At 35.7% G+C, this 24,084-nt stretch overlaps 1 protein-coding gene across 1 annotated transcript in view; it reads left to right on the plus strand.

Annotated features, from left to right (window-relative positions):
- FNBP4 (formin binding protein 4) overlaps positions 1–23,883 on the plus strand; it is a 29,955-nt gene extending 6,072 nt beyond the window's left edge. Inside the window, exons 6-17 of the mRNA XM_031459581.2 lie at positions 48–168; positions 1,259–1,594; positions 2,472–2,682; positions 5,168–5,292; positions 6,195–6,299; positions 7,088–7,221; positions 8,221–8,408; positions 12,956–13,266; positions 13,392–13,536; positions 13,891–14,234; positions 20,800–20,957; positions 22,824–23,883. Of these exons, the coding sequence (XP_031315441.2) occupies positions 48–168; positions 1,259–1,594; positions 2,472–2,682; positions 5,168–5,292; positions 6,195–6,299; positions 7,088–7,221; positions 8,221–8,408; positions 12,956–13,266; positions 13,392–13,536; positions 13,891–14,234; positions 20,800–20,957; positions 22,824–22,914 (2,269 nt within the window). The 3' untranslated portion in view covers positions 22,915–23,883. The remainder of the gene's footprint in view (positions 1–47; positions 169–1,258; positions 1,595–2,471; positions 2,683–5,167; positions 5,293–6,194; positions 6,300–7,087; positions 7,222–8,220; positions 8,409–12,955; positions 13,267–13,391; positions 13,537–13,890; positions 14,235–20,799; positions 20,958–22,823) is intronic.
- Positions 23,884–24,084: the final 201 nt, after the last annotated feature.

The raw sequence follows: 24,084 nt of genomic DNA on the forward strand, positions 1-24,084 counted from the left end.
TATTTGCCTTCTGCTTCTCTTGCTAAGTATACATATATTTTTTTTAGTTCTGTAACAGGTGCTGAAGCTAGTTTTGTGGTAAATACGGATATGTATACTAAGGAGAAAAATACTTCTGTTTCAAGTAGTAAAAGCGGACCAGTCACAGTCAAGCGAGAAGTTAAAAAGGTCAGTGTTACAACGTAATGTCATCTGCCTGTTTTCCAATCTAAAGAACTTTAAAGTTATTCTGGCACAGGTATATAAGCCTTCTGTTAATATTTTATAGCATAGATGTGAAACGGGATAAATTTTATTTCTTAAAATTTCACTTCATCTGTTTCTGTTTTGTGGCATTCATAGCAGTCACCCAGTTCTGTAGTCCTTTTGGAGCTTCAGGGTGCCATAGAGGCACCTTGGATCATTGCAAAGGACACGGGAGCAGCCAGGAAGGAAGGCAGGCAGGCAGGGCCTCAGCTCCCCTCTCTAATTCCTCTAATCCAGAATAGTTGTATTTGGGGATTCCACTTAAGTTTTTTTTTAATAAGAAGATTAGCTACCTTAAAAGTGCTACCTTAAAAGTTAAAAACGATTGGTGAAACTTGAACATTTTTATAGTCTTGTCAATAAAAAAAGTAAGTTGTGCTCTACAGAGACTGTGTTGAATTCTAACTTATCTTGTATTTTTAAATGATGGAGGGGATTGTGTCAACAATTTTTTTTTTTTTTAAGTATAGTTGATTTACAATTTTGTAAAAAGTGCTTTTGTAGAATAAGTTAACCTTTACAGCTCTAGGAGTATAGAATGAATATCCCAGTGACAAAATGAGATTTTAATCACACGTTTCATTTTAGAAATATTTCTCTTTCCTCTAAATCACCTTCACAACGTATTTGTGAAGTTATGTCATCATATAGAAGAGGAAGGTAAAGATTTATCCAGTTATGTGTTGAACTGACAAAATTCTGATCTTATTTAAATCTGCTTCTGCATCTTACTAGTCTGCCTTTTGACATAGACACTAGGAGGGAGGATACGTTTGAGTCCCACCCAGAACTAGGTTCTAGTTCAAATACTGCCTTCCTAAAAAAGCAATGTTTCCATTATGTACAAGGAAAATGGTAGAAATATGTATACTAATCTTATGGGAGTCAGTGGCTTTTAAGAATATCCAGTGACTGGAAAAGTATAGTCATTTTTAACAAGAACAATTACATATACTGTATAATCGGGTGAGATTTCTTTGAAAATGAAGTGGGATTATTTTATTCTTTATAGGAAGTAAATGAAGGAATTCAGGCTCTCTCAAATAGTGAGGAGGAGAAGAAGGGGGTGGCAGCATCACTGCTTGCTCCTCTGTTGCCTGAGGGAATAAAAGAGGAAGAAGAGAGATGGAGAAGAAAAGTAATTTGTAAAGAAGTAGAGCCAGTTTCAGAAGAGAAAGAAGCAAGTACAACAGAAGAAGCAACAGTAGTAAAGCCACCGGAAATTCTGTTGGACAGTATGGAAGACCCTACTCAGGAGGATCTTTGCAGTGTTGTTCAGTCTGGAGAAAGTGAAGAGGAAGAAGAACAAGATACCCTTGAGCTAGAGCTTGTATTGGAAAGGAAAAAAGTAAGTTTTTCTTAAAAATGTTTTCTTCCTTCAGTACTATCACACTCTGGGATCTTGGTGCTCAATTTACAGCCATTCTTGGGATTTTGTTCGTCTTATCCTTTCATCTAGAATTGTTTAAGCTTATGCAATAAAAACTTGAACGGTGGAGTTGCAGTTACTTGGGTCCCTGATGATGCTTTTTGGTGATTGACAAACAATGAAGCTAACATTGTTCTGATTTGAGGACAGATGCAGTAAATAATCTTTAATTTAGCTTCATAACAAATAAGCATTGCTAATTCTTGTAGTAATCTGGTTTTTAACCCAACAATTAAAGTACAAGTTGATTTTCAGTGATGAGCTACAGCATTGTTCGGATAGTTAAGTGGGCCTTGTAAGAAAACAGGAGAATTAAGAGGAACTCATTATTTCATGTGATTGAAAAGTTGATTTGTACCTATTTTCTGCCCTGATTTTATTGGGAACAGTTTTGTCTCTCTGTATCTTGAGTATGAAATAAAATCTGAACAGCTGTTATAACAGTAATATCACCTTGAAGCGTCCCCTTTTGAAAAATTTGAAGCTATGAAGAGGGACTAGCTAAGTTAAGCATTATCTTTTGTGTACATGTATTGGGAAATCTGTTGGTGGATCTTTAGAACCTATCCCCCTTCAGATCAGTATTTGTTAACTGTAATCATGAATAAGCATTTATTGAGTAACAATAGAATATGGAGCGTATAATGCTCAGTCCTGGTGGAAAAACATACTAAGAAATACTTCCTGTCTTCAAAGGATTTAAATTCCAAAAACACATGGCTATCATTCTTGCTACTCTCGTACATGTAGATAAACAGTTAATGACACTCTGACTTTATTTTCACGTTCATTGTAGGCAGAGTTGCGTGCCTTGGAAGAAGGAGATGGTAGTGTGTCAGGGTCTAGTCCATGTTCTGATATCAGCCAGCCAGCATCTCAAGATGGAATGCGTAGACTTATGTCTAAAAGAGGAAAATGGAAGATGTTTGTTCAAGCTACCAGTCCAGAATCTACCAGCCGCAGTTCTAGCAAAACTGGTCGAGACACTCCAGAAAATGGAGAAACTGGTAAATTGTGCTTTAATTAAACTTTAGAGTTGAAAAATGTACAGCAGAAATCCTTCTTACCCTATTTTTGTTCCGTCTTCAGGAAATAGAGGGAGTTAGCACTTATACCCTCTTAGGGAAGGAAGCTTCCACCTTTCCCTGCTTCACCTCTAGTGGAGAAGGAGTAAGAATCTGAGAGGCTGGCATTTGTTGGATTGTGTATTCACTACTGATTAGGGGATTACTTCTCCCTCAAAAACAGAAAAGTGAGATTGGGTCCCTCTCCCCCTTTTCGTTAATCGCTTGCTACAGTAATTGTCTTGATACTGTATAAAGACCAGTGCTCTCCTTAGCTCTCTGTTTCCAGTTGGTAAGCAAGGGAGGTAAGGACCACCTCTGGCAAACCCAGCCTCATCTTCTCTCTCTGGGTGCAAGTTGCCCGGCCTTTGGTTGGGTGTATAGTTTGGAACTGATATGAGAACCCAAGTTGTCTTCAGGGTAATGTAAAAGAGACCCTGCTGCATTTTTCCAATCTGTTATCAGAACTAATTTTAATCACTAAACTTTGTGCCAAGCAGAATATGCCTTTTACAGGTTATGATTAAAATGTGTGTGTGTGTGTGTGTGTGTGTGTGTGTGTGTGTGTGTGTAACAAATAAACCAAAACACAGGTAATAAATGTAAACTTCGTTGTTTGAATTTTTTCTTTCCAGTCAACAACATGGAAGAATATGAAGTAGAATTCTTGAAGTCCCCCTTTCATCTTTTCACTATTCTCATTCCCTACCCATGAGATCCATTTCTTTATTCTTTATCTACATATATTGTTCTAGGGTTTTCCTCAATTTTTATGTACATTTGTAGTTGTGTATTTTTGTGTGTGTGTGTATTATGTGCATGTGTAAATTTTATCATAGATGAGATTAACCATATGGATCGTTAGGCAACATACTTTTCCAACATGCCTTGAAAATTGTTTTTAACTGCTGAGCGGCAAGGATGTCTTCATTTAATTCTTCCCCCATCGGTGGACATTTAAGTTGTGTCCTTGTTTCACTCTTAAAAATTAATGCATTTCTGTTATCCAAAAAAAGTGTAAGCCATTCAAGTGTCCATCAAAAGAATAATGGATAAATTATGGTATAATCTTGCAACTGAATACTGAACAGCAATTAAAAAATAAGTGACCCATTGTTACATGCATCAACTTGGGTTAATCTCAGAAGCAATGTTGAATTTCAAAAGCCGCTGAAGAATGCATATGTTAGTATCCACTGTGTGTAAGTTGGAAAAAAAGCAAAAATATTGTTTAAAGATCTGTCTGTGATGAAACCAAAGGAAGGTACTTAACTGACATCATCAGAGTACGCGTGTCTGGTGTGAGCGTGATGGCACAGAGGCCCGGGGAGCTTGGAAATGTTATTAATGGTCTTCTGTCAGGGTGGGTTGTCGTCACGTGAATGCGTGTGTTCTTTAAACTATTATACTCATTAGTTATGATTCTTCACAATTAAAATACTGTGATTAACGTCTTGGTACATCCTTTGTCTTTATGCAGATTTTAGTGTCGTTATAGTATATATTCTTAGTGTTGTATTGCTAGGTCAAGGGGTATGTGTGTTTTAATTTGATAGATCCTGCCTAATTGCCCTCCAAAATAATCAAGTCTTGGGGCTCTAGCACTGCTTAAAATTAAGTTCTTAAACCTGCCACCAAATGTAAGATGCCTAATATACAAATAAACTAGTGAGTGGGGGAGTAGAAAGATTTAATTTTAGACAGTTTGAAAATGCAGAAGGACTATTAACAATCAAAAGGATTAAGGCCATTATATGATAAGGTTAAGTACTTAATACAAAATTTTAGGCTAATAAAAGCTGTCAGAAGTAATGTTAAAGTCACATTTCTTTAGATCAAAATTAACCAGAGTTAAGAAAAGGTACTCAAATTTGTTCCTTCTTTTTTTTTAAATCTGTGATCCTCCTGAGAGATTGATTTACTTTGTATATGTGGATTAGGTTGGTAATCTGGTGTTAAGCAAACATAACAGAGTTCATATCTTTTAGTCCATTTAAGTTTGTGGTAAACCTAGTCTCTTAGAGATTCCCACTACCAGCAGATAGCACCAACCAGAAGAGTGTGTGAGTCCAATAAAAATCGTCTTCAAATCTTAACCAGTTCAGGAAGGAGGTTAATTGGTAGTTTAAAATGGTGGTCTCATTTTGAAAGCTTTTTTCCAAAACCCACTTGATAAAGAACCCTTACATATTCTGGGTTTGATACCTAGCTTTCATAAATAATTGAAGCCATGGTTTGTAGATACATTTTTTAAAAGATGATCAAAGACAGGTTGACAAGTCATTAGGGCTTCTTTAGCAGGCGAGGAAAACAGGCAAAAGAGCATTAAAAAACCTTCAGACACCTCTGCTCAGGGGTAAGAACATTTATTTGGGATCTGTTAAATGTTTGGTCCTTTTGATTTAATTTCACATATTTTCTTTTATAGCAGTTGGTGCTGAAAATTCAGAAAAAGTAGATGAAAATTCAGACAAAGAGATGGAAGTAGAAGAATCTCCAGAAAAGATAAAAGTACAAACAGCACCTAAAGTAGAAGATGAACAAGATTTGAAAGTATGTATCTTTTTTTAATTTTGATTTATTTTAATTTGGAGGGGAGGTAAGAAAGTGTATCTTAATGCAACTTGACAAATAAATATTTTTAAATTGCCTAAACTTTGAACTACTTTCTTTTAGCAAATAGTAAAAAGTAACTTTACTGTCTTTAAATGTAAATCATTTTTTGGGTTAGGTGAAAAGGTTGTATTTAAGGCTGAAGTAAGAAGTTGCAAGACTAATTTGATGTAGAGAAATTATCTAAAAATAAATCCTAAATGCCTAATTCTTCTTACAAGTAAGGCTCCATTGGAAAGCAGTCGCTTGTTAAATATAGGCTTCCCTAGTTTGGAAGTACTAAAGAGACTAAAGTCACTAATTTAATTCCTGCATGAACTACTTGTCCTTACACAAAGGCATATTTGGTTCCAATTTCATGTCTTGAGAATTGGACCTGGTAAGAATATGGCTATTTAAGTGTGGTCTGTTGGAAAAACCACTTATATTCTTTTGACTTGAAAGATTTATCAAGTCATTAGCTAGTGTACAACCATGTAGGTGGGACTGGCGGGATTATTTTGTTCACTGTGCACTAGAATAAGCAATTAGTAATGGATAAATGATAGTTTGGACAGTATTAGGAGTTGTGTCATTTAGAATCTATTTTCATCTTACATGTTGTGTTAGAAAATGTATCTAATTTCTCTAGACCTTGCGTCATTATTTATCACTTTGTTGTGTGAATTATTTTACTATAAATTAGGATTTTATCTTCCAGATAATTAACTGCAGTATTTGAGAAAAGCTGTTTATAGGCAGACCCATTTTTCTAGTATCTATAATAAATGAAAGACTTTACGTAATAAAAAAAATTGCTGATTCTATCTTTCTTTTTTCTTTTTTTCTTTCCTGCATTACAGTTTCAGATTGGAGAACTGGCAAATACCCTGACAAGTAAATTTGAATTCTTAGGCATTAATAGACAGTCCATCTCCAATTTTCATGTGCTGCTTTTACAGACTGAGGTAATTTAGCTATTTTTGGTATAAATAGTCAATATTTGAAGGAAATGCTGTGTGTGAGAAATCTGTCTTATGTTTCAATCCTAAATTTAAATTTTTAATCTTGGTGTGTATTTGAACCACCCCTACCCAGGAAATAAAACTATGTACTGGGCAAAACAAAACATAATTATGAAATTAAATACTGAAAGTTTGTGCATACTGATGATACAAACCACCTTCAATAAGCATATATTCTAATACGGTTTTTTCCTAATAAAATTCTGTTCGTAATGACGATGAGACCACCATATAATGTTGTAAGTACCTTCTAAGTGCTAAAGCATTATAAACCAATTTTGAAAAAAGTTCTGAGTCCTATTTGTAACCTGTGTACTTTATAATAAATAGCAGGGTAGGAACAGGTAGTGAATTCCTGTAGGAAGTTGACTAATTTCCCTAAGAACCAAACCTTTAATTTTGATTAACACTATTACTGAATTGAGTGAACTATCTACCCAAAAAGTAGAATTTGGGGAATCATCTTAATACTTAAGGTCCAAAGCAGGAAACAAAACTGCTGCTACTCATTTTTACAGATATTGGAGATTTGGCAGTACTAGGGTCCAGTATCATTTTTCAGAACTCTGCAGAAAACAAGACTTTTTATGAAATTAAAATGGGATTTCTTTTTCTGTTTGGTCTGTTCTCCTGCCAGAGTATGCAGTCATGGCAGAAGACTTAACATCTTTTTTACCTCTGCCTCTTGACATAATAGTAAGTCTTTAACTTAACTGCTTTGTTGATTTTAGACACGGATTGCGGACTGGCGGGAAGGGGCTCTTAATGGAAACTACCTTAAACGAAAGCTTCAGGATGCAGCAGAACAACTAAAACAGTATGAAATAAACGCCACTCCTAAAGGCTGGTCCTGCCACTGGGACAGGTACGCACTCTTCTCCCCTTTTCACCTTTCACCTTTGACATCTCAGACATGATTTGTGATCACCACCACCTGACGACCTGACAGCCTGTCTGGAGACTGAGAGCAGCTGCGTTAGCGGTGCTGGGCAGGCAAAGCACTGCAAGCACTTACAGAGTTTGGGCCAGCCACACGTTGGAGAAACAAAAACAATGTTTAAAGTGTTCCATGTAACGGATTTTTTCCCAAGATTGGACAAAGCTGGTTTTCACTCCAGAGTGTTGTTGCACGGAGTAGGGCGGGCTTGGGGGTTAAGCGCATGCGAGAGCTCTGTGCGCTTTACAGGACCTCTGGAAGCAACTACTCCTGATTAACCTCGGTGAAGTTAAGGAAAGCTTCGAGGCTGAAGATGTGAATGAAGAACAAGATTACTATCTTCTGCCAGCAGGTCAGATGAAAACATTTCTTTTTATATTTGGCTTTTCTTGATTTTTTTTTTTCGTTATTTGAAATCTTTGCTCTTTTATTTTTCAGCTCCCAGATCCTCTCCCTCTCTTTAGCTTTCACTGTGTTTGATATCAAGAGTATGAAATGTGAATTCCACGGTTCAAGAGGGGAAGAGTCACCTTTGGCAAACTTCGTTGTTCTCTTCTTTGGAAGGGAAATTAGTGTTCTAGGAAATTGAGTCCCTTCGCTAATGAAACATGAAACCCTGATAAGCATTGGCACACACACACACACAAAAAAAAAAAAAACATGTGAGAGGTGTTTTCTAAGTCATCTGTTGGAGTAAGAGGGCTCAGGGCTGTATTCACAGAGCTGCTGGCAGTGCAAATAGCTTTGAATTATCCTTGGTTCTCCATCCTCAATTGTCAAAGCTCTTTGTTGCCTTTGTGAATAGCAGTCCATTAAGAAGAGGTTCGTCCCTGTGAGAGCAGACTGCTGTCCTGGGACAGGACCAAATGAAAGTGTCTTTGTAGGAGAATGGGTCTTAAAACATGCGTTTTCTTTCTTGTAATTTAGGGATCATAGACGATATTTCTATGTAAACGAACAGTCGGGCGAGTCTCAGTGGGAGTTCCCAGATGGTGAGGAGGAAGAGGAAGACAGCCAAGCACAAGAAAGTAGAGACGAGACTCTTCCTAAACAGACCTTGAAAGACAAAACTGGCACTGACTCAAATTCTACAGAATCTTCTGAGAATTCCACAGGTGGGACAGTTTACCCTGTATTAATTGGAGAGAAATGATTTTAGAGAAAAAATAATAATACATGAAAGAAAATAATTTAAATCATAATCACAGAAATTTCTAACTAAAAAATATGGACTTGCCCTTTAAAAAAATTGAATGCAGGAGTTATATTGAAGAAAGCTTAAGCAATGACTAGTTGGAAATAAGCATATTGTTGATATCAGACTGCTAAAAAATGACATGATGAGCTAATGTATTTTGATTTTAAAAGATTGTCCTGTAACCACTCTGTCAAGCCACAGACAAAGCTGTGGATGTCCAGTAACAGGAATTCTAATTAATGCTAAGGAACCAGATACTTAAATTATCAGTATCTATGTGGAGCAATAAGAGATTAGTTCTGCCTCTCTGTAGAACATGTGATCTATTGATTTTGCAACCTCATTTTTCCACTCCACTAGTCCCCTAAGAAGTATGGTTGTTACAAACCAAAATGACCTTATGCTGTGAAACTTGGACCATACTTGTTTCAGAGAAGGAAGATAATTGATCACTGCAAATCACCACCAATATTCTAGTATAAAATAATCAATGTGGCTCAATCCAGTTAAAGTACTCTTAGAGAACTTCAGTTTGGTTATATAAATTTTTTAAAAAGCACAAAAACTTACATAGTTCCTCAGTTACTCAGAATCTGAAGAGCCATGGCTTGATTTCCACTTTGTGAAAGAAGATAACATTTTTTCCAAATTCACCTTTTTTGGAATGACAAAAATAAGTGGATGATGAAGCATAGTCAAGACTATGATGAAGAAATAACCTTTTGATTTAAAAAACTGGTAGATATTTGTTTAAATGATGGATATTTGTTTAAATGATGGCATATGAAGGTAAGAATCTATGGAATGGTTCTAAAGTTATGTCATAAACCTTTGGGAACTATATTCAATATCTTATAAAAACCCATAATGGAAAAGAATCTGAAAAAGAATATACACACACACACACACACACACACACACACACACACGTGTATAGCTGAATCACTTTGCTGTACACCTGAAACATTGTAAATCAACTATACTGCAGATTTTTTTAATTAAATGAAAATTAAATCCTAAACCTTTGAGGATAAAAAGGTACAGAATTTTTTTGTAGGATAGTGGGTAATGATGTGAGTTCTTTTGCTTATCAAAAATGTCTTGTGTTCTGCTGGCTCCACAATCCCAATAGAAAAGTTCTGATAATGTACCGCATAAAACTGGTCATGTACCAATAATTTTGTTAACTTCTTAATAGCCCAGGAATCATTATGAGGTCACTCAAAATAAGCACCTATGACTGCAGTGATAATTTTAGAACATAGCAAAAGAATCATTTGCTGCTTCATATTTCAGAAAAATATTTTCTTAAGGTACAGAGTTTACCATTTTCATGAAGAGGTTTTCTTCAGATTACTTCCTCATTCTTTGGGTAGCAATGGTAGACACGTCTCTAGTAAGTTGTTTTTGTTTGTCTATTAGTAGTTAACTAAACTGAAGAGGCTTCAATGGTGGTTCTCGTTCGGTGATTCCCATCTTGACCACTGTTTGATGTCCCTTGTATTTTCCAAAGTTGAAGATTATAGAGTTGCCAACTCTTAAGTGTTTGTGAATACCTTAGAGTTAAATATTAAGTTATTTTCTCCCTTTGTTGATGACACACACAGTTGGTACTGTCTGCTCAGGGAAAAAGCCACTAGTAAACCAGCTTATATACATAAGTCTCTTTATTGAGAGCTACTAAAAACCTCATGATAAACTCGATCTAAATAAAATCCAAGTCCTTTATTACTAAGGTCTTTGGAATTGAAGAACAATACTAATCACTGTTTTAATCCTATAAAGAAAGTTTATAATGCATGCTTTTGTCAGCCCAACTGTGATTAAAATCTTTTTTAAAAAAAAAACAAAAAAAAACTACATTGAGGAGCAAAGAAGTTTCAAAATTTTGTTCATTTTTAATCCTTGTTCATTGTTCGGTGTTTAACATTATGTCTCTAACAATGAGCAATATTTCAAGATACCCAGTATGTCTTGTTGGGCTTTTGTCAGGTTAAGTTTGGCTGCTTTTCCAAAAAAGTCTCCATGGAGCTATTATTTATTTATTCTTGATTTAAACTGGGAAATTCTTGCCTCAAAATGCTAAGCAGTAATACTTTTGGGAGAGACTATAGAAAAACAATAAAGGAAACCTGGTTTCCTATTTAAATAGAAATAAAGATGTATGGGAAAATACGAGCTCTTGGAGAATTCAAAATTTGTATCCCGACACTATTCTGTTTTTAAGCTTATGCTTTTAAAAAATTTATTAGCACGTAATAAAGCTTTGTATATCATTTTAATCTTCTCTGGACTTCAGACTTGGTGTTCTCTTAAGTGAGAAAATATACCAAGTGGGTTAAATTTAGAAATTTTAAAAAACATCATGTAATATGACATCCATGGATATTCAAACTAGGATTTTTTGAAATTCTTTGTGTTTAAACTAAAGGAGATAATTATCAATGTTAAGATACAGCTTTTACATTTTGAGTAAACTTAGTTTGGGATTTAAATATTAACTCTAAAAATGTTCCTTGTATGATCTAAAATTATCAAGTCTAGTTTGTGTCCTATTTACCCAAAGCTAAATTAATTCTGATATAACTTTGTTGAAGGTTGTAAACCATATTATTAACCTTGAACCTACTGTGTTTCCTTGATTTCCTCTGCATAGCAGCTTCTCACCATCATAAACGTACCACTGTTGCGTTGTGCTTCTAGATGAGTAACTTATCAATGTATAAAATCTGACAAATTTATTTGTCTACCATGTTGTGGTTGGTTTAGTAAAAAGAAGTTTAGTAAGTTATTAATCCTGAATATTTGTTACCTTAGTCCTGATGTAATCTTGATACTGTTACTATGTAATGTAGACTGTCTGCCCATACCCAGACTGTAAAAGTTAGTGTAGAAATTCATATTAGGTATGACCAAATACAAAGGTTTAATGAGGTATTTGAAGTCTTTTAGTTGGAAAAATGCAATCTTGATTGCTGGTGAATTTTTTTCAGTGCCCTTTTCCTTAATAGTAAGCAGTTTCTCAAAATAATTAGAGTAACTATGTGAATCACGTTCTATGAAGTCTTTTACATAATGTATCATTTATCTGTTCCATGAAAAGGAAAGCCGTTCTAAAAGCCAGATGGTTCATGGTTGCTTTGGTTTTACATTGTTGAGTGCCGTGTGATGTATTTTAAGCAAAGTAATAAGGTAAAAGTCCTTATCCTTGACCTAGAGCCTTTTATAATAGTCCTTCTTTAACCCGTTTTGACCATGAAGTTTGACAGGTGACTGCATCTGGATCTCTACTCCATGAGAAGTGAAATTTATTTGGGATTTCTAAAGCTCTTGGACTCCTGATATTTCACCAGGACATCTTGTTAAAATAGCACTAGACTAGGGGTCAGAAATGGCCACTAAGAGCTGTATGATCTTGGGCAAGTCATTTCCCTCCTGGGTTTCACTACCTTTAAAACAAGAGGGTTAACTAGATGATTTCTCATGTCTCTTCTACTCCTAAATTCTATGATTTTAGGGAGAAAATCCCCTTCAACATTCCTGGGATATATAATAGTCCCATATATTGTGAAACTTCCCTATTGACGATAAAGAGGGATGGGGAAGGCTACAAGTAAGTATATCTTCCTGTTTTCTCTAATCTTTAAAGCTTTTCCCAGCAGAGAATGGACAGTAATTAACTATAGCTCTCACAGATTTTGAAGAAACCTAACCCTGCAGTTCCTCAGCTGTAATTTAACTTCTACAGCAATTTCAAATCCTCTGTATCCTGAAAACATTCTTTAGTGTATTATCATTTATCATTAATTATCCTTTACCTTGAAGATTCATTTTCCTAAATTTCCCTTTTTCTCATCACAGAAATAAAAAAATTACCCTCCGATTTGTTGCTGTGATTTAGCAAATGAATAATTCACACAAAGGTGTGAAGGAATGATAGGGTTGAGTACCACCTTGCAACTGGATTTATAAAACTTAGTAACTCAAATTAATTAGAACGGGTAAAATTTGAATGAGTACTTCTCTGGGTCATCTCCAATCACTTATCCAGCTCACTAAAAAATAAGATACATGGAATCAGTGTTGCAAATACACATCATTCACTTCTTCACTTTTGAAATAAAAACCCCAGAATGTTACCTTCTGGTTGTGTATCTTTGAAATAAAAACTTCAGGTTCAGATGACTAAATTTCTCATTGAGTTGATGTGATGTGCTTCATTTACTCATGCATAAATGTGGACCAAAAAAAAGACTAGTGTAACACAGTTGGGGTGAGTGCTAAGTATAAATACTATAAACTGATCTTTTCACGGAAGCCATTTTTGAACTGAGTTTAGTATTTATGATATCACTGTAGAATACATGTCTGTGGGACAAATTTTGTCTCACCAATCAATTGAACATTTTTGTGTTCATGGAGTTTTAGTCTTGCTTTTCCCCTAACTCCTATTTGTTTTCATAGGTTCTCTTTGTAAAGAGTCCTTTTCTGGCCAAGTTTCTTCTTCATCACTCATGCCACTTACTCCATTCTGGACCCTCCTTCAGTCAAATGTGCCTGTGCTTCAACCTCCGTTACCTTTGGAAATGCCACCACCTCCGCCTCCGCCTCCAGAATCCCCTCCTCCCCCTCCTCCTCCTCCTCCCCCTGTAGAAGATGGTGAGATCCAGGAGGTAGAGATGGAGGATGAGGGAAGTGAGGAGCCTCCTGCCCCAGGAACAGAGGAGGATACTCCATTGAAACCTTCAGCACAAACCACAGTTGTAACTAGCCAGGTGAGAAATGCCATTTGACATTCTGAAGAGTTTTGGGGACCTGGGGCATGATCAACGCTGTTCTATTTTAAAAGAGGATGTTTTTAACCAGGGCCTTTAGCCACTGACCTGAATCTCTGTTTCAGAGTTCAGCTGATTCTACCATCTCTAGTTCTCCTTCCACTAAAGCGATAAAGAGAAAAGCTACAGAAATTAGTACTGCAGTAGTTCAGAGATCAGCTACCATTGGTAGCTCTCCGGTCCTCTACAGCCAGTCTGCCATAGCTGCGGGTAAGCATTGTGATGAAAGTGTATTTTCATCAATGTATTATCTCTGTTTCCAGCATTAAATGTCATAAGTTGAAGAAATGTTAAGGGCTTTTTATTGGAAAATCTGTTCATGTGCATTTCCAGATTGTTTTCTGTACATTTACATAACATCAATGATCTTGATGTTCAACTACCTTAATGCTAAAATACTACTCAAAAATTAGTATTTTGCCACCAGAAAATGTGGCTTTATTTTTGAGGAAAAAGTATATTAGACTCATTTTGTAGGTGATCTAACCCCCAATCCCCTTTCCCTTCTTCTTGGCTTTGTCACGGTGTCCTTTTTATAGTTTCATTTAATGTTTTTTATGTTAGGTCACCAGGCGGCAGGGATTGGACACCAGTCTGCAGGAGTTGGACACCAAGCAGTATCAGTTAGCCATCCAGCAACAGGAATGGGTCATCAGGCCAGAGGAATGAACCTGCAGTCAAATTACCTGGGACTAGCATCAGCTTCTGCAATTATGAGCTATGCTGAATGTTCTGTCCCAATGGCAGTGACTGCTCCCACACTGCAGCCAGTCCAGGCCCGAGGTGCTGTGCCTACCACGGCCATCATAGAACCTCCGCCACCTCCTCCCCCTCCTCCCCCTCCTCCACCACCGCCAGCTCCCAAAATGCCACCACCTGAGAAGACAAAAAAAGGAAAGAAAGAGAAGGTATAGTCAGTCTCTTTAAATTTTTATTGAAAGTTTTTGTTTTGTTGTGATATTTAAAGTATGCAATTCAGAGGGGGTGGGTATAGCTCAGTGGTAGAATGCATGCTTAGCATGCTTGAAGTCCTAGGTTCAATTCCTGTTACTTCCATTAAAAATAATGTGGTGCATTCACCACCTCTTATCTCTATTACATAACATTTTCATAGCTCCAGAAGAGAACCCATACCCATTAAGTAGTCAGTCCTTATTACCCCAGTCCCCTGGTTATATTACTTTCCATTTTCTAAAAAACTTATTAAACCCATCCTGGTGGGTATGAAGTGGTATCTCATTGTGGGAATTTTTGTATCTCTGGTTAGTAATTATGTTGAGCATCTTTTCATTTGCCTTTTGGCCATTTTGTTTCTCTTTGGAGAAATGTCTACTCAAGTCTTTTGTCTATTTTTTAATTGGTTTTTTTGTCTTTTTGTTGTAAGACTTGTAAGAGTTCCATATATATTACAGGTACAAGTCCCTTATAAGAGTCATGATTTGCAAATATTTTCTCCCATCCTGTGAGTTACTTTTTCACACTGATAGTGTGCTTTGATACACAAAAATTTTTGGTTTTGTTATAAACTTACTGGGGTTTTTGGGGGGGGTTGTTTGTTTGTTTCATTTTTGCTGTGCTTTTAACGTCATCTCTAACAATTCATTGCCAGATCCTAGATCATGAAAACTTACTCCTATGTTTTCTTCTAAAAACTTTATACTTCTAGCACTCACATTTAAGTTCTTGGTCCATTATTAATTTTGTAGGGTGTCAGGTAAATATCCAGTTTTATTCTCCTAAGTGTGGATATCCTGTTGTCCCAGCACCATTTGTTGAAGAGACCATTCTTTCCCCCATTGAATGGGAGACCTTAACTAAAATTAGTTCACAATAGACTTATGGGTTTATTCCATTGGTCTGTATGCCAGCAGTACACTTTTTTAACAAATTTTTTTTTCATTATTACTTTTTATTTAATGGAGGTACTGGGGATCAAACCCATGACCTCATGCATGCTAAGCATGCACTCTACCACTGAGCTGTACCTTCCCCCCTCACTTTTTTGATTGCTATAATTTTGTAGTATGTTTTTGAATTTGAGAAGTGTGAGTTCTCTGACTTAGTGCTTCTTTTTCAATATTGGCTATTTAGGCCCCCTTGTAATTTCATATGAATTTAAAGGTCAGCTTTTCTGTACCAACATAAAAGGCCTTGGAATTTTGATAGGGATTGCATTTAATCTGTAGATTGCTTGGGTCATATTACCCACTAAACAGTATTGAATCTTTCAATCTGTGAGCACAGGATTCTTTTCCATATAAGTCTGTCATTCTTTCAGCAGTGTTTTATAGTTTTCCATGTACAGCTCTTTCACATCCTTCACTGAAATTATTCTCAATTATTTTATTCTTCTGCATGCTACTGTTAAGTGTTAAGCTACTTTTATCATTATATAATATCCTTTATCTCTCTTAAAACAGTTTTTAACTTAAAATCTATTTTGTTTTATATTAATCCATTTACTCCTTTCTCTTGGTTACTATGTTCATGGAATGTGTTTTCTGTCCTTTCACTTTCACTTATGTATGTCCTTAGATACAAAATGAATTTCTTATAGACATGATGAATTGGATTCTGTTTTTTAAATCCATTCTGCCAGTATGTTTTGTGATTATATAGTTTAATCCATTTACATTTAGTAAATTATTAGTACACTGTAGTAATTACTGATAGGGAAGAATTTACTATTCCTTTTTGTTTTCTGTATGTCCTAATAGCTTTTTTTGGTCCCTTATTTCCTCCGTTAGTGCCTTCCTTTGGGTTTAGTTAATTTTTTTCAGTGACACATTTTAGTTTCTTTTTCATTTCCTTTTATGTATATTCTGTATTTGTTTACTTTGTGGTTATGGTGGAAATTACGTATAATATCTATTTTAAACTGACACAGCCAATTGCAGAGAAAAACTCAACTCCCATATAGATGCACCCCTGCCCCAACAGCTATTATGTTATTGATGTTCCAGATTACATCTTTATATGTTGTGTACCCATTACCCATTAACTTGGATTTGTAATTATTTTTTATGCTTTTGTTTTTTAAAGTCTGTAAAATAAGGAGAATTATGAGCCAAAATCAGAATAATACTGGCTTTTATGTTTGCCCTTGTATTTACCTTTACCAGAGAATGTTAAATTTTTGTGACAAGTTACTATGTGCTATCATTTTTCTTCTTTTTTTGTATATATATATTTTTTTTTTTTTTAAATGAAGTGTAGTCAGTTTACAGTGTTGTGTCAGTTTCTAGGATACAGCACAATGCTTCAGTCATACATGAATATATATATATATTTGTTTTCATATTCTTTTTCCATCTTTTCATTTCAACTTGAAAGAGTTCCTTTAGCATTTCTCGTAGGGCAAGTCTAGGGTTAATGAATTTTCTCAGCTTTTGTTTATCTAGAAATGTCTTAATTTTTCTCTCTCATTTATGAAGGACAATTTTGCCCGGTATAGAATTCTCTGGTAGACAGTTTTTTTCTTTGATCTCTTTAAATACAATTTTCTCATTGCTTTCTGGCCTGCACGATTTCTTCCAGAAATTCTCTTACGTCATCTTACTAAGGATCCCTCTTATAAAACAAGTCGCTTTTTTTTTTTTCCTGCTTTCAATGTTCTTTTTTGCTTTTGACTGATAATGTGTTGCAGTATGGTCTTTTTGGATTTATCCCGCTTGGAGTTTGTTAACACCTCTTGAATATAAATAATCGTAGTCTTCACATTTGGGAGATTTTTGGCCATTATTTCTTCAGATAAGCTCTCTGCCCTTTTCTCTGTTGCCTCCTGGGAATGCCATAATACATACGTGGGTCTACTTGATGCTGTCCTATAAGTTATGTAGACTCTGTACACTTTGCTTCATTGTTTTCCTTTCTGCTCTTCAGACTCGATAAATTTGTATGATTGATCATCATTTTTGCTGATTTTTTTTCTTATGCTTATTGGAGTTTGCTGTCAAATTAATGAATTTTTCAATTCCATTGACGTATTTTTTAGCTCCACAATTTTTCTTTGGTTCTCTTTAATTATGATACCTATCTCTTTGTTGGTATTCTTACTTGGTTCATATGTCATTTTCCTGCTTTCTTTTTATTCTTTGTTTTCTTTTAGTTCTGTGAGCACATTTAAGACCACTGTTTTAAAATCTTTGGTAAATATGAAGCATGTGTTTATGATTGGTTTCTAGGGATTTATTTTATTCCCTTGAATAGGTGTGTTTGCCTTGGTATGTTTTGTGATCTTTTTTTGAAAATTGGACATTAGACAAAATAATTCTCTCAGTAATCTTTTTTCTCTCTTTGAACCAAGTGCCTCGTGCATGTCAAGCGTGAGCTCCACCAACCGAGCTGTACCCCCACCCTCTAATTCTCCCAGTCTTCGCACACTGATTCCGTATGGGGGGGAGCCTTCATTAATGAGCTCAACATGAAGGTGCAAGATCTTTCTTGGGTCTTTCCTGGGCATATGTGTTCCCTGGACTTGGCTTCCCCCCACCCGCCTGCCCCATTCCCCTTAAACATTTACTTTTCAGTTTTCCTAAGTTTCATACATGCTTCTTTTATGAACTTCATATCTTCCATTGTATTCCTCTGCCTGTAATCTTCTGCCCCCTGCCATCCACATGACTTCTGTCCATCTGTGGTTTTCACATGCCACAGTACCTGTCACTGCCTTTCATGGCTTCTAACCTGAGATCCAAAATATGCCACCATTCCTCCCTGACCTCCAGGTCAGACAATTCAGAAACCAGTTCCTCAGGCAACCACAGACAGGCTAGAATATTTCAGACAGTACACTCATTTCCATCCCCTTCATTCATTGTACCACTGCAGAGAGTGTGGTACAAGGGCAAGCAGACATGCCACAAAATTTCCTACTGTTCTTAGTGTGTGTTTTTCTTGATTGGATATTCTTTTGGTTGCTGCAGATCTTTGGTTTCCAGAGTTGCCACAAAGCCATTTTAGTCAATCTGTATTTGTTTACATAATGTTTTCCATAGGGGAACAAGGGTTTGGAGCTTCATAATCTGCCATCTTTCTGACATCGTCTTCATGGACACTTTGAATGGTCTAAATTACCTAAAGGAACCTGCTCATCAGCTTTTTCATTCCCAGTGCTATTCCTTTGTTGTATGCCTCAACTGTAATCTTTTGCCTTAGGGCTCAGTGGGACAAATTTATTTGCCTTATAATGGTTCTAGGAACCTTCTTGAAGAGTTTTGTGTTCACAAAAAATAAAATATTTCTGGATTGAACTACTTGTCCAAGTTGGTACCATGGTTCCAGAAACTATCTGAAAGTGTTATAAAAATCAACAAGTAGGATAATGTCGTGACTAGATTGTTGTTTAGCTACTTACTGTACCACATGGAGTTCTCCTGAGCCAACATACTGTTTACCACATCCATGTCTTTACTTTGTCCTCCAGTCCCATACTGTTCGTTCTTTACATGATTAAATGTTTGATCAGCACTCGGGAATCATTTCTCTTATGAAGCCTTCCTTGACACACTCTTCCTCCACCCTTCCAAGAGAGGTGATTACTTCCTCCTCCATTTTTTCACCAATAGTTTTTTAGCCAGTCGTGCTTTTATAAACAATAGTTTTGAAAATCCAGAATTCTACATTAATATATCATTTTTATATAACCTAGTATCTGAAAATAACGATCCATCTTTGTTAGAGGCCATTTTTAAAGAATATGAAATATATACATTATACCTCTGAGATTCAAGAGTATTTGAGACCAATATATATTTTCAGTATATTTTTCTTCTATTTTTGCTGAAGGGTTTTGTCTGTGGTTTACTACAAAATAAACTAGAAAAAAGGAATTCTAGCCATTTAATCTTTATTCTTCTGACTGCAGTGTTCCCCTATTAAAAATATGTTCAAACAGCCAGTGCAACTCTGGATCCATGGTTTTTAATGTGATAGGCAATACATAACTTCTAGAGCATAACTTACTTTCCCATGACATATAGGGATCAAATATTCTAAAAATTTATGAAACCCTATGGAAGTCAAAATGAAACCACAATGACTCCCTAGATCTGTGTTTTTTTAATCATACTTGCTGAAGTTTGGTGAGAGGTTATACCCCTAGTAGAGCCGTCTATGCACACTTGACCATTATTAACTCATGTTACTTTTTACTAAGTTGGTTCCGTGCTAACCCAAGATGGATTGTGTTGGAGCTTGTTGGAAGGGTGTGTATGCAGTGGGTGAGGTTGTGCCACACATGAAATGACAGAATGGAATGTGGGAAGGGCTAAGCATGATATATGGACATTCATTTACCCAAAAAGTTAAAAACTGTCAATGACAGTCAGAATAGAGTATTGAGCAGGGAGCCAAGTAGTTTTAAAAGACTAAAAATATTAAGCTTATTTCTCAACTCTTTGGAGACTTAATCAAGAAATGTGCTTCTCTCAAGTGCAGGTGGGAAAAACAGCTTGGTCCCTCATACCCAGTCCTCACAGGAGCACAGCACTTAGTCACACCTGCCACTTGAGTGCCTCCTTGTCACGTTTGTAGTGTAACTTGGCCAGGTCTTCAAAATCACGGGGATAAAAATGGCTTTTGTCAAAGAATAATCACAAATATCAGCAGGTATATTCTGAATACACACTATTTGTCAGGCATTCTTTGTAGGAGCTTTGTAGTTGTAGCTAATCAGACAAATGTCTGCTTTTGTAGAGCTTTTCTTCTGGTGGGCTTGGAGAGAGTAGGGGGCACTAGATTGCAGAAACAGGAGCAAATATATATTTGATGTTTAAAAATACAATGAAAACAGTGTAAGAGGATATAAAGTGGCCTTTGGGAGATGGTACATATAGGGTGGTCAGGGAAAGCATCTTTGTTAGAGTGTCATTGATAAGAAGTCTCAAGGTGGTGATAGAGCAGGCCGTGTTGGATGTATAGAAAATCTTTTTTTTTTTTTTTTTTTTTTTTTTGCTATGAGATTATGTGTTTATGGTAGACAATTTAGAAAATGAAAGTAAGCCAACAGAAGAAAAATAAAATTTTATATCTCATCTTAGAACTTGATCTCATTGGTGTTTTGATGTACCTCTTTGCTTTTTCATATTTAATAGTTGCTTTTGACTTTGCTCTTTCCAGAAAAGCTGATCATTTGTTTCTCAGTGCTGTTCTTCACTTGATATGAACACTGCATCTATTTAAAATTGTGAAACGGTACACTGTAATTCTGAGGAGATAAAGGCAGCAGTTTTAAATTCCATAGAAAAAGGCTAAAGGAAAATTTTCTGACCTGATTTCATAAAATATCACGTTACACTTTCAGATTTTTTAATCAAGCTTTAAGTTAGAATGGTTATTTACTTTTATTGTTGCTATTCCTTTGATTTTAAAGTTCATTTCTTCCTTAAAACTGAGAAGATCCTGATCTCACGTGGAGGATTCATTGCCTTATCAAAGTATTCTATTCCTTCTGACCTTTAACCTTTGTTATAGGCAAAGAAGAGTAAAACCAAAATGCCATCTCTGGTAAAGAAGTGGCAGAGTATCCAGCGTGAGTTAGATGAAGAGGAGAACTCTAGTTCCAGTGAAGAGGACCGGGAATCAACTGCACAAAAGCGAATTGAAGAGTGGAAACAGCAACAGCTGGTCAGGTAAAAGAAGAGACCACAAACAGGCAGCTTGTGGTGCTGGTGGCTGTGCTTTTAGAGCCATCATATTCTTAAATCACAGCCGTTAATTTGATTTCTTTACAAACTTACTAAAGCAGTTTTTAATTCGTAGAAATGTTTAGTTCCCTATAAAAATTATGGTCTAGCCTTTTTTTTCTGAGATGAAAGATGTTTTATTGAAGTATAGTCAGTTTACAATGTTGTGTCAGTTTCTGGTGTACAGCACAATAGTCATAGGAACATACATATATTCGTTTTCATATTCTTTTTAACCATAAGTTACTACAACATATTGAATATAGTTCTCTGAGCTATAAACTTGTTGTTTGGTCTAGTCTTTTTCAGAATCAGAAATATCAGAATTGTAATACTTCCCACTGATCGTTCATCTTGGATATAGGACTATCTTAAGCCTGAGTATACAAGGAAAAATAGTCATCCCCATTTACCATATAGATCCAAGAGACCCTTTCATGTGTGTGTATATATTTTTTAATTTTGCAAATCATTTACAGGTGTAACAGAGGAGAAAACTTAATTAGAAATTTTAATAAAAATTTAAACGTAGCTAACTCAAATTTTTCTTTATTTTCCTGGTTTTTGAAGTTACACATACTGAAATGAGCAACATTCTTTGAATGCAACTAATTGCTCAGTTGTCAAAACCTGAAACATACTCACCTTGTAAATAGTTATGCCAGATTTCAGATTCATCCCTGATAGGTTCTAGCGTATCATTACTTCTGGTTTTTGCACTTTAACATGTATAAATACAGTACTTATGAAAACGTTTGGGAGAGGATAGCCATCTTTGCTTCATAATTAAAAACATTTTCATTTTTAGATCCATAAACTTCTAAGGAAAAATGAGATGGTCCCGGTTCCTGTTAGAAAATACTGGATGAAGAAAGTTGTTCTTCTGAATGAGAATACTATATTTCCTTTTTGACCTTAGAAATATATTATTCACTCATCAGTCTTGAATTTGAGACAATTCATCTAGACTATGGTCCTCTTAACACTTACAGTCTGAGATTTTACTTGTCTAGTCAATTTTACCATCATAATTTGAATCTTTAGTGCTACTGTCTCTTTGCATTCATCTTCTGAATTGTCTTAATATTTCTTGGTGGGGGTAGGTGGGGATGGGGGGAAGACTATGAAGATGATGTCTCCAGACTTTTTTACTTCCTTGAAAGGTGATGCACTTTTTTGGGGCAACACAATGAGAAAACTGAGGGATGGTATTAAGTGATTAATTTATTTCATTTTTGTATCATCCTTGTAGATAATTCCATTATTATTCAGTTTTCTTTGTAGTCTTTTTTTAGTGTTGTTGGGAATTGAATAATATTAATTCCTACAGTGATGAAATAGCAAACTATTTCAAGATGAGGGGAAGTCACAAAGATACTGTAATTTATCTTAGATCCTTTAATAATCTAAAATAACCTAATGCACCCATTCTGATAATTTCAAGATAGAATCTGATTTTTAATCGATTTTTTTCAATGATTGAATAAGCCATGAGAGAGCAATCCAAAGAATCATAACTCCTAGAGGCCAAGAAATACCTTTACAAGAATGTGTTATATTCTTTCAGTGTGGCTTTAATGGTTACTGGGGAGATACAAAAATAAATGTACATTTAATGTAAATTATAGAGAAGAGTATTAAGAATTCAGAAATTTGATGAATAATATGTTGGTACTTAGCTGCGAAACTTGAAGCATTTTCATGAATATATATATGATAGATCAAATTTTTATTTTAGTTAGAGGTTTTTATTTGCCAGGAAATGAACAGTGTTTTCTTTCCAGTGAAGTAATCTCTATGTTGTTTTCACAGTGGTATGGCAGAGAGAAATGCTAATTTTGAAGCCCTTCCTGAAGATTGGCGAGCCAGACTGAAGAGAAGGAAAATGGCTCCAAACACATAGTTTTTTTTTAATTTTTTAATTTTTATTTTTATTATAATTTTTTTTTTATGTTCAGTTCAGCGTCTTAACCAGTTTTACTGTTGTCAATAAACTAGAAATGTTATGAGGGAGAGCATATGAATTTCCTGGGCAAGAGCGTACACGTACAAAATTCCCACACTTGTGAAATGTGATTTTTCTGTTTTGCTGAAAGGTGAGGTGACTGAATGCTTTGACCTGCTGCCTTTACTCTCACACTGGGAAAAAGCATGTTAGGTACATTAACCTCATCCATCTGGGACGTGTGGCTCATGAGTATGATTCCTCTGTAGAGGACTCACTAACAAAAAATGAAGGATTTTCCTGCCTAATAGAGGCTCATTGTAGTTCCTAATGTGGCACGCTCTCTCTCATTAACCTCTTCAGAACAAGTGCAATTACGAAGGCAGCTCTGTGTTCCACCTTGCTTCACTGGGATTATAGGAATCTCCTTCCGACCTCGTCCTCTAGTCTGCCACCCCTGAAGTGCCGAGGTACACCTTGTGCTAACAGATGGCCACACTCGTTAGCGTATTCTTTCTCACAAATTCTAGAACTGATAGCTCAGTCATTTCACATACTAGGTGGCATATTTAAATTTCAATAGGTGGCAGCAGCAAGCAGGTGTTCATGTCTTTGATTTTTGAGAATTTCCCCCTCACATGTGTGGCAGTAGATATAACAAGAGCCACTGTATGTATTGATGTGTCTCCATTGTCATACCTTGGCCCAAAGTTCACCTCCCTTTTATGTGTGAATGTATTCTCCATAAAATTCCAGTATTTAAAAAGCAGTTTACTGTTCTGTACTTTCTATTGTATCACAATCAGGTAAAAGTCACTTTAAACTGAAGAAAACGCAAATTGTGTTTTAAAGCTGTTTGTATTTCTCCAGTTTCTGATCTTGTAAATTTGTATATATGCACTAATAAAGCTTTTTTTATACTTCTGATCGGTTATCCTTTTGCTCCTGTTTTGCCTGTTACTCCATGACTATGTAGCCAAGACTTACTTTAAGTCAGTTGTTTTTTCTAATCAAGTAAGGTATAAGACATATACAAACATTGAAGAACTGCCCTCAGGAAAACTAACGGCAGGATCTTGAGCCAGTTGGGGGACAGGGAAACAGGGTTAGAAAAGCAAGCCTCTAGTA

Source organism: Camelus dromedarius, chromosome 12 (assembly GCF_036321535.1).
Source record: "Camelus dromedarius isolate mCamDro1 chromosome 12, mCamDro1.pat, whole genome shotgun sequence".
Taxonomy (NCBI): Eukaryota; Metazoa; Chordata; class Mammalia; order Artiodactyla; family Camelidae; genus Camelus; species Camelus dromedarius.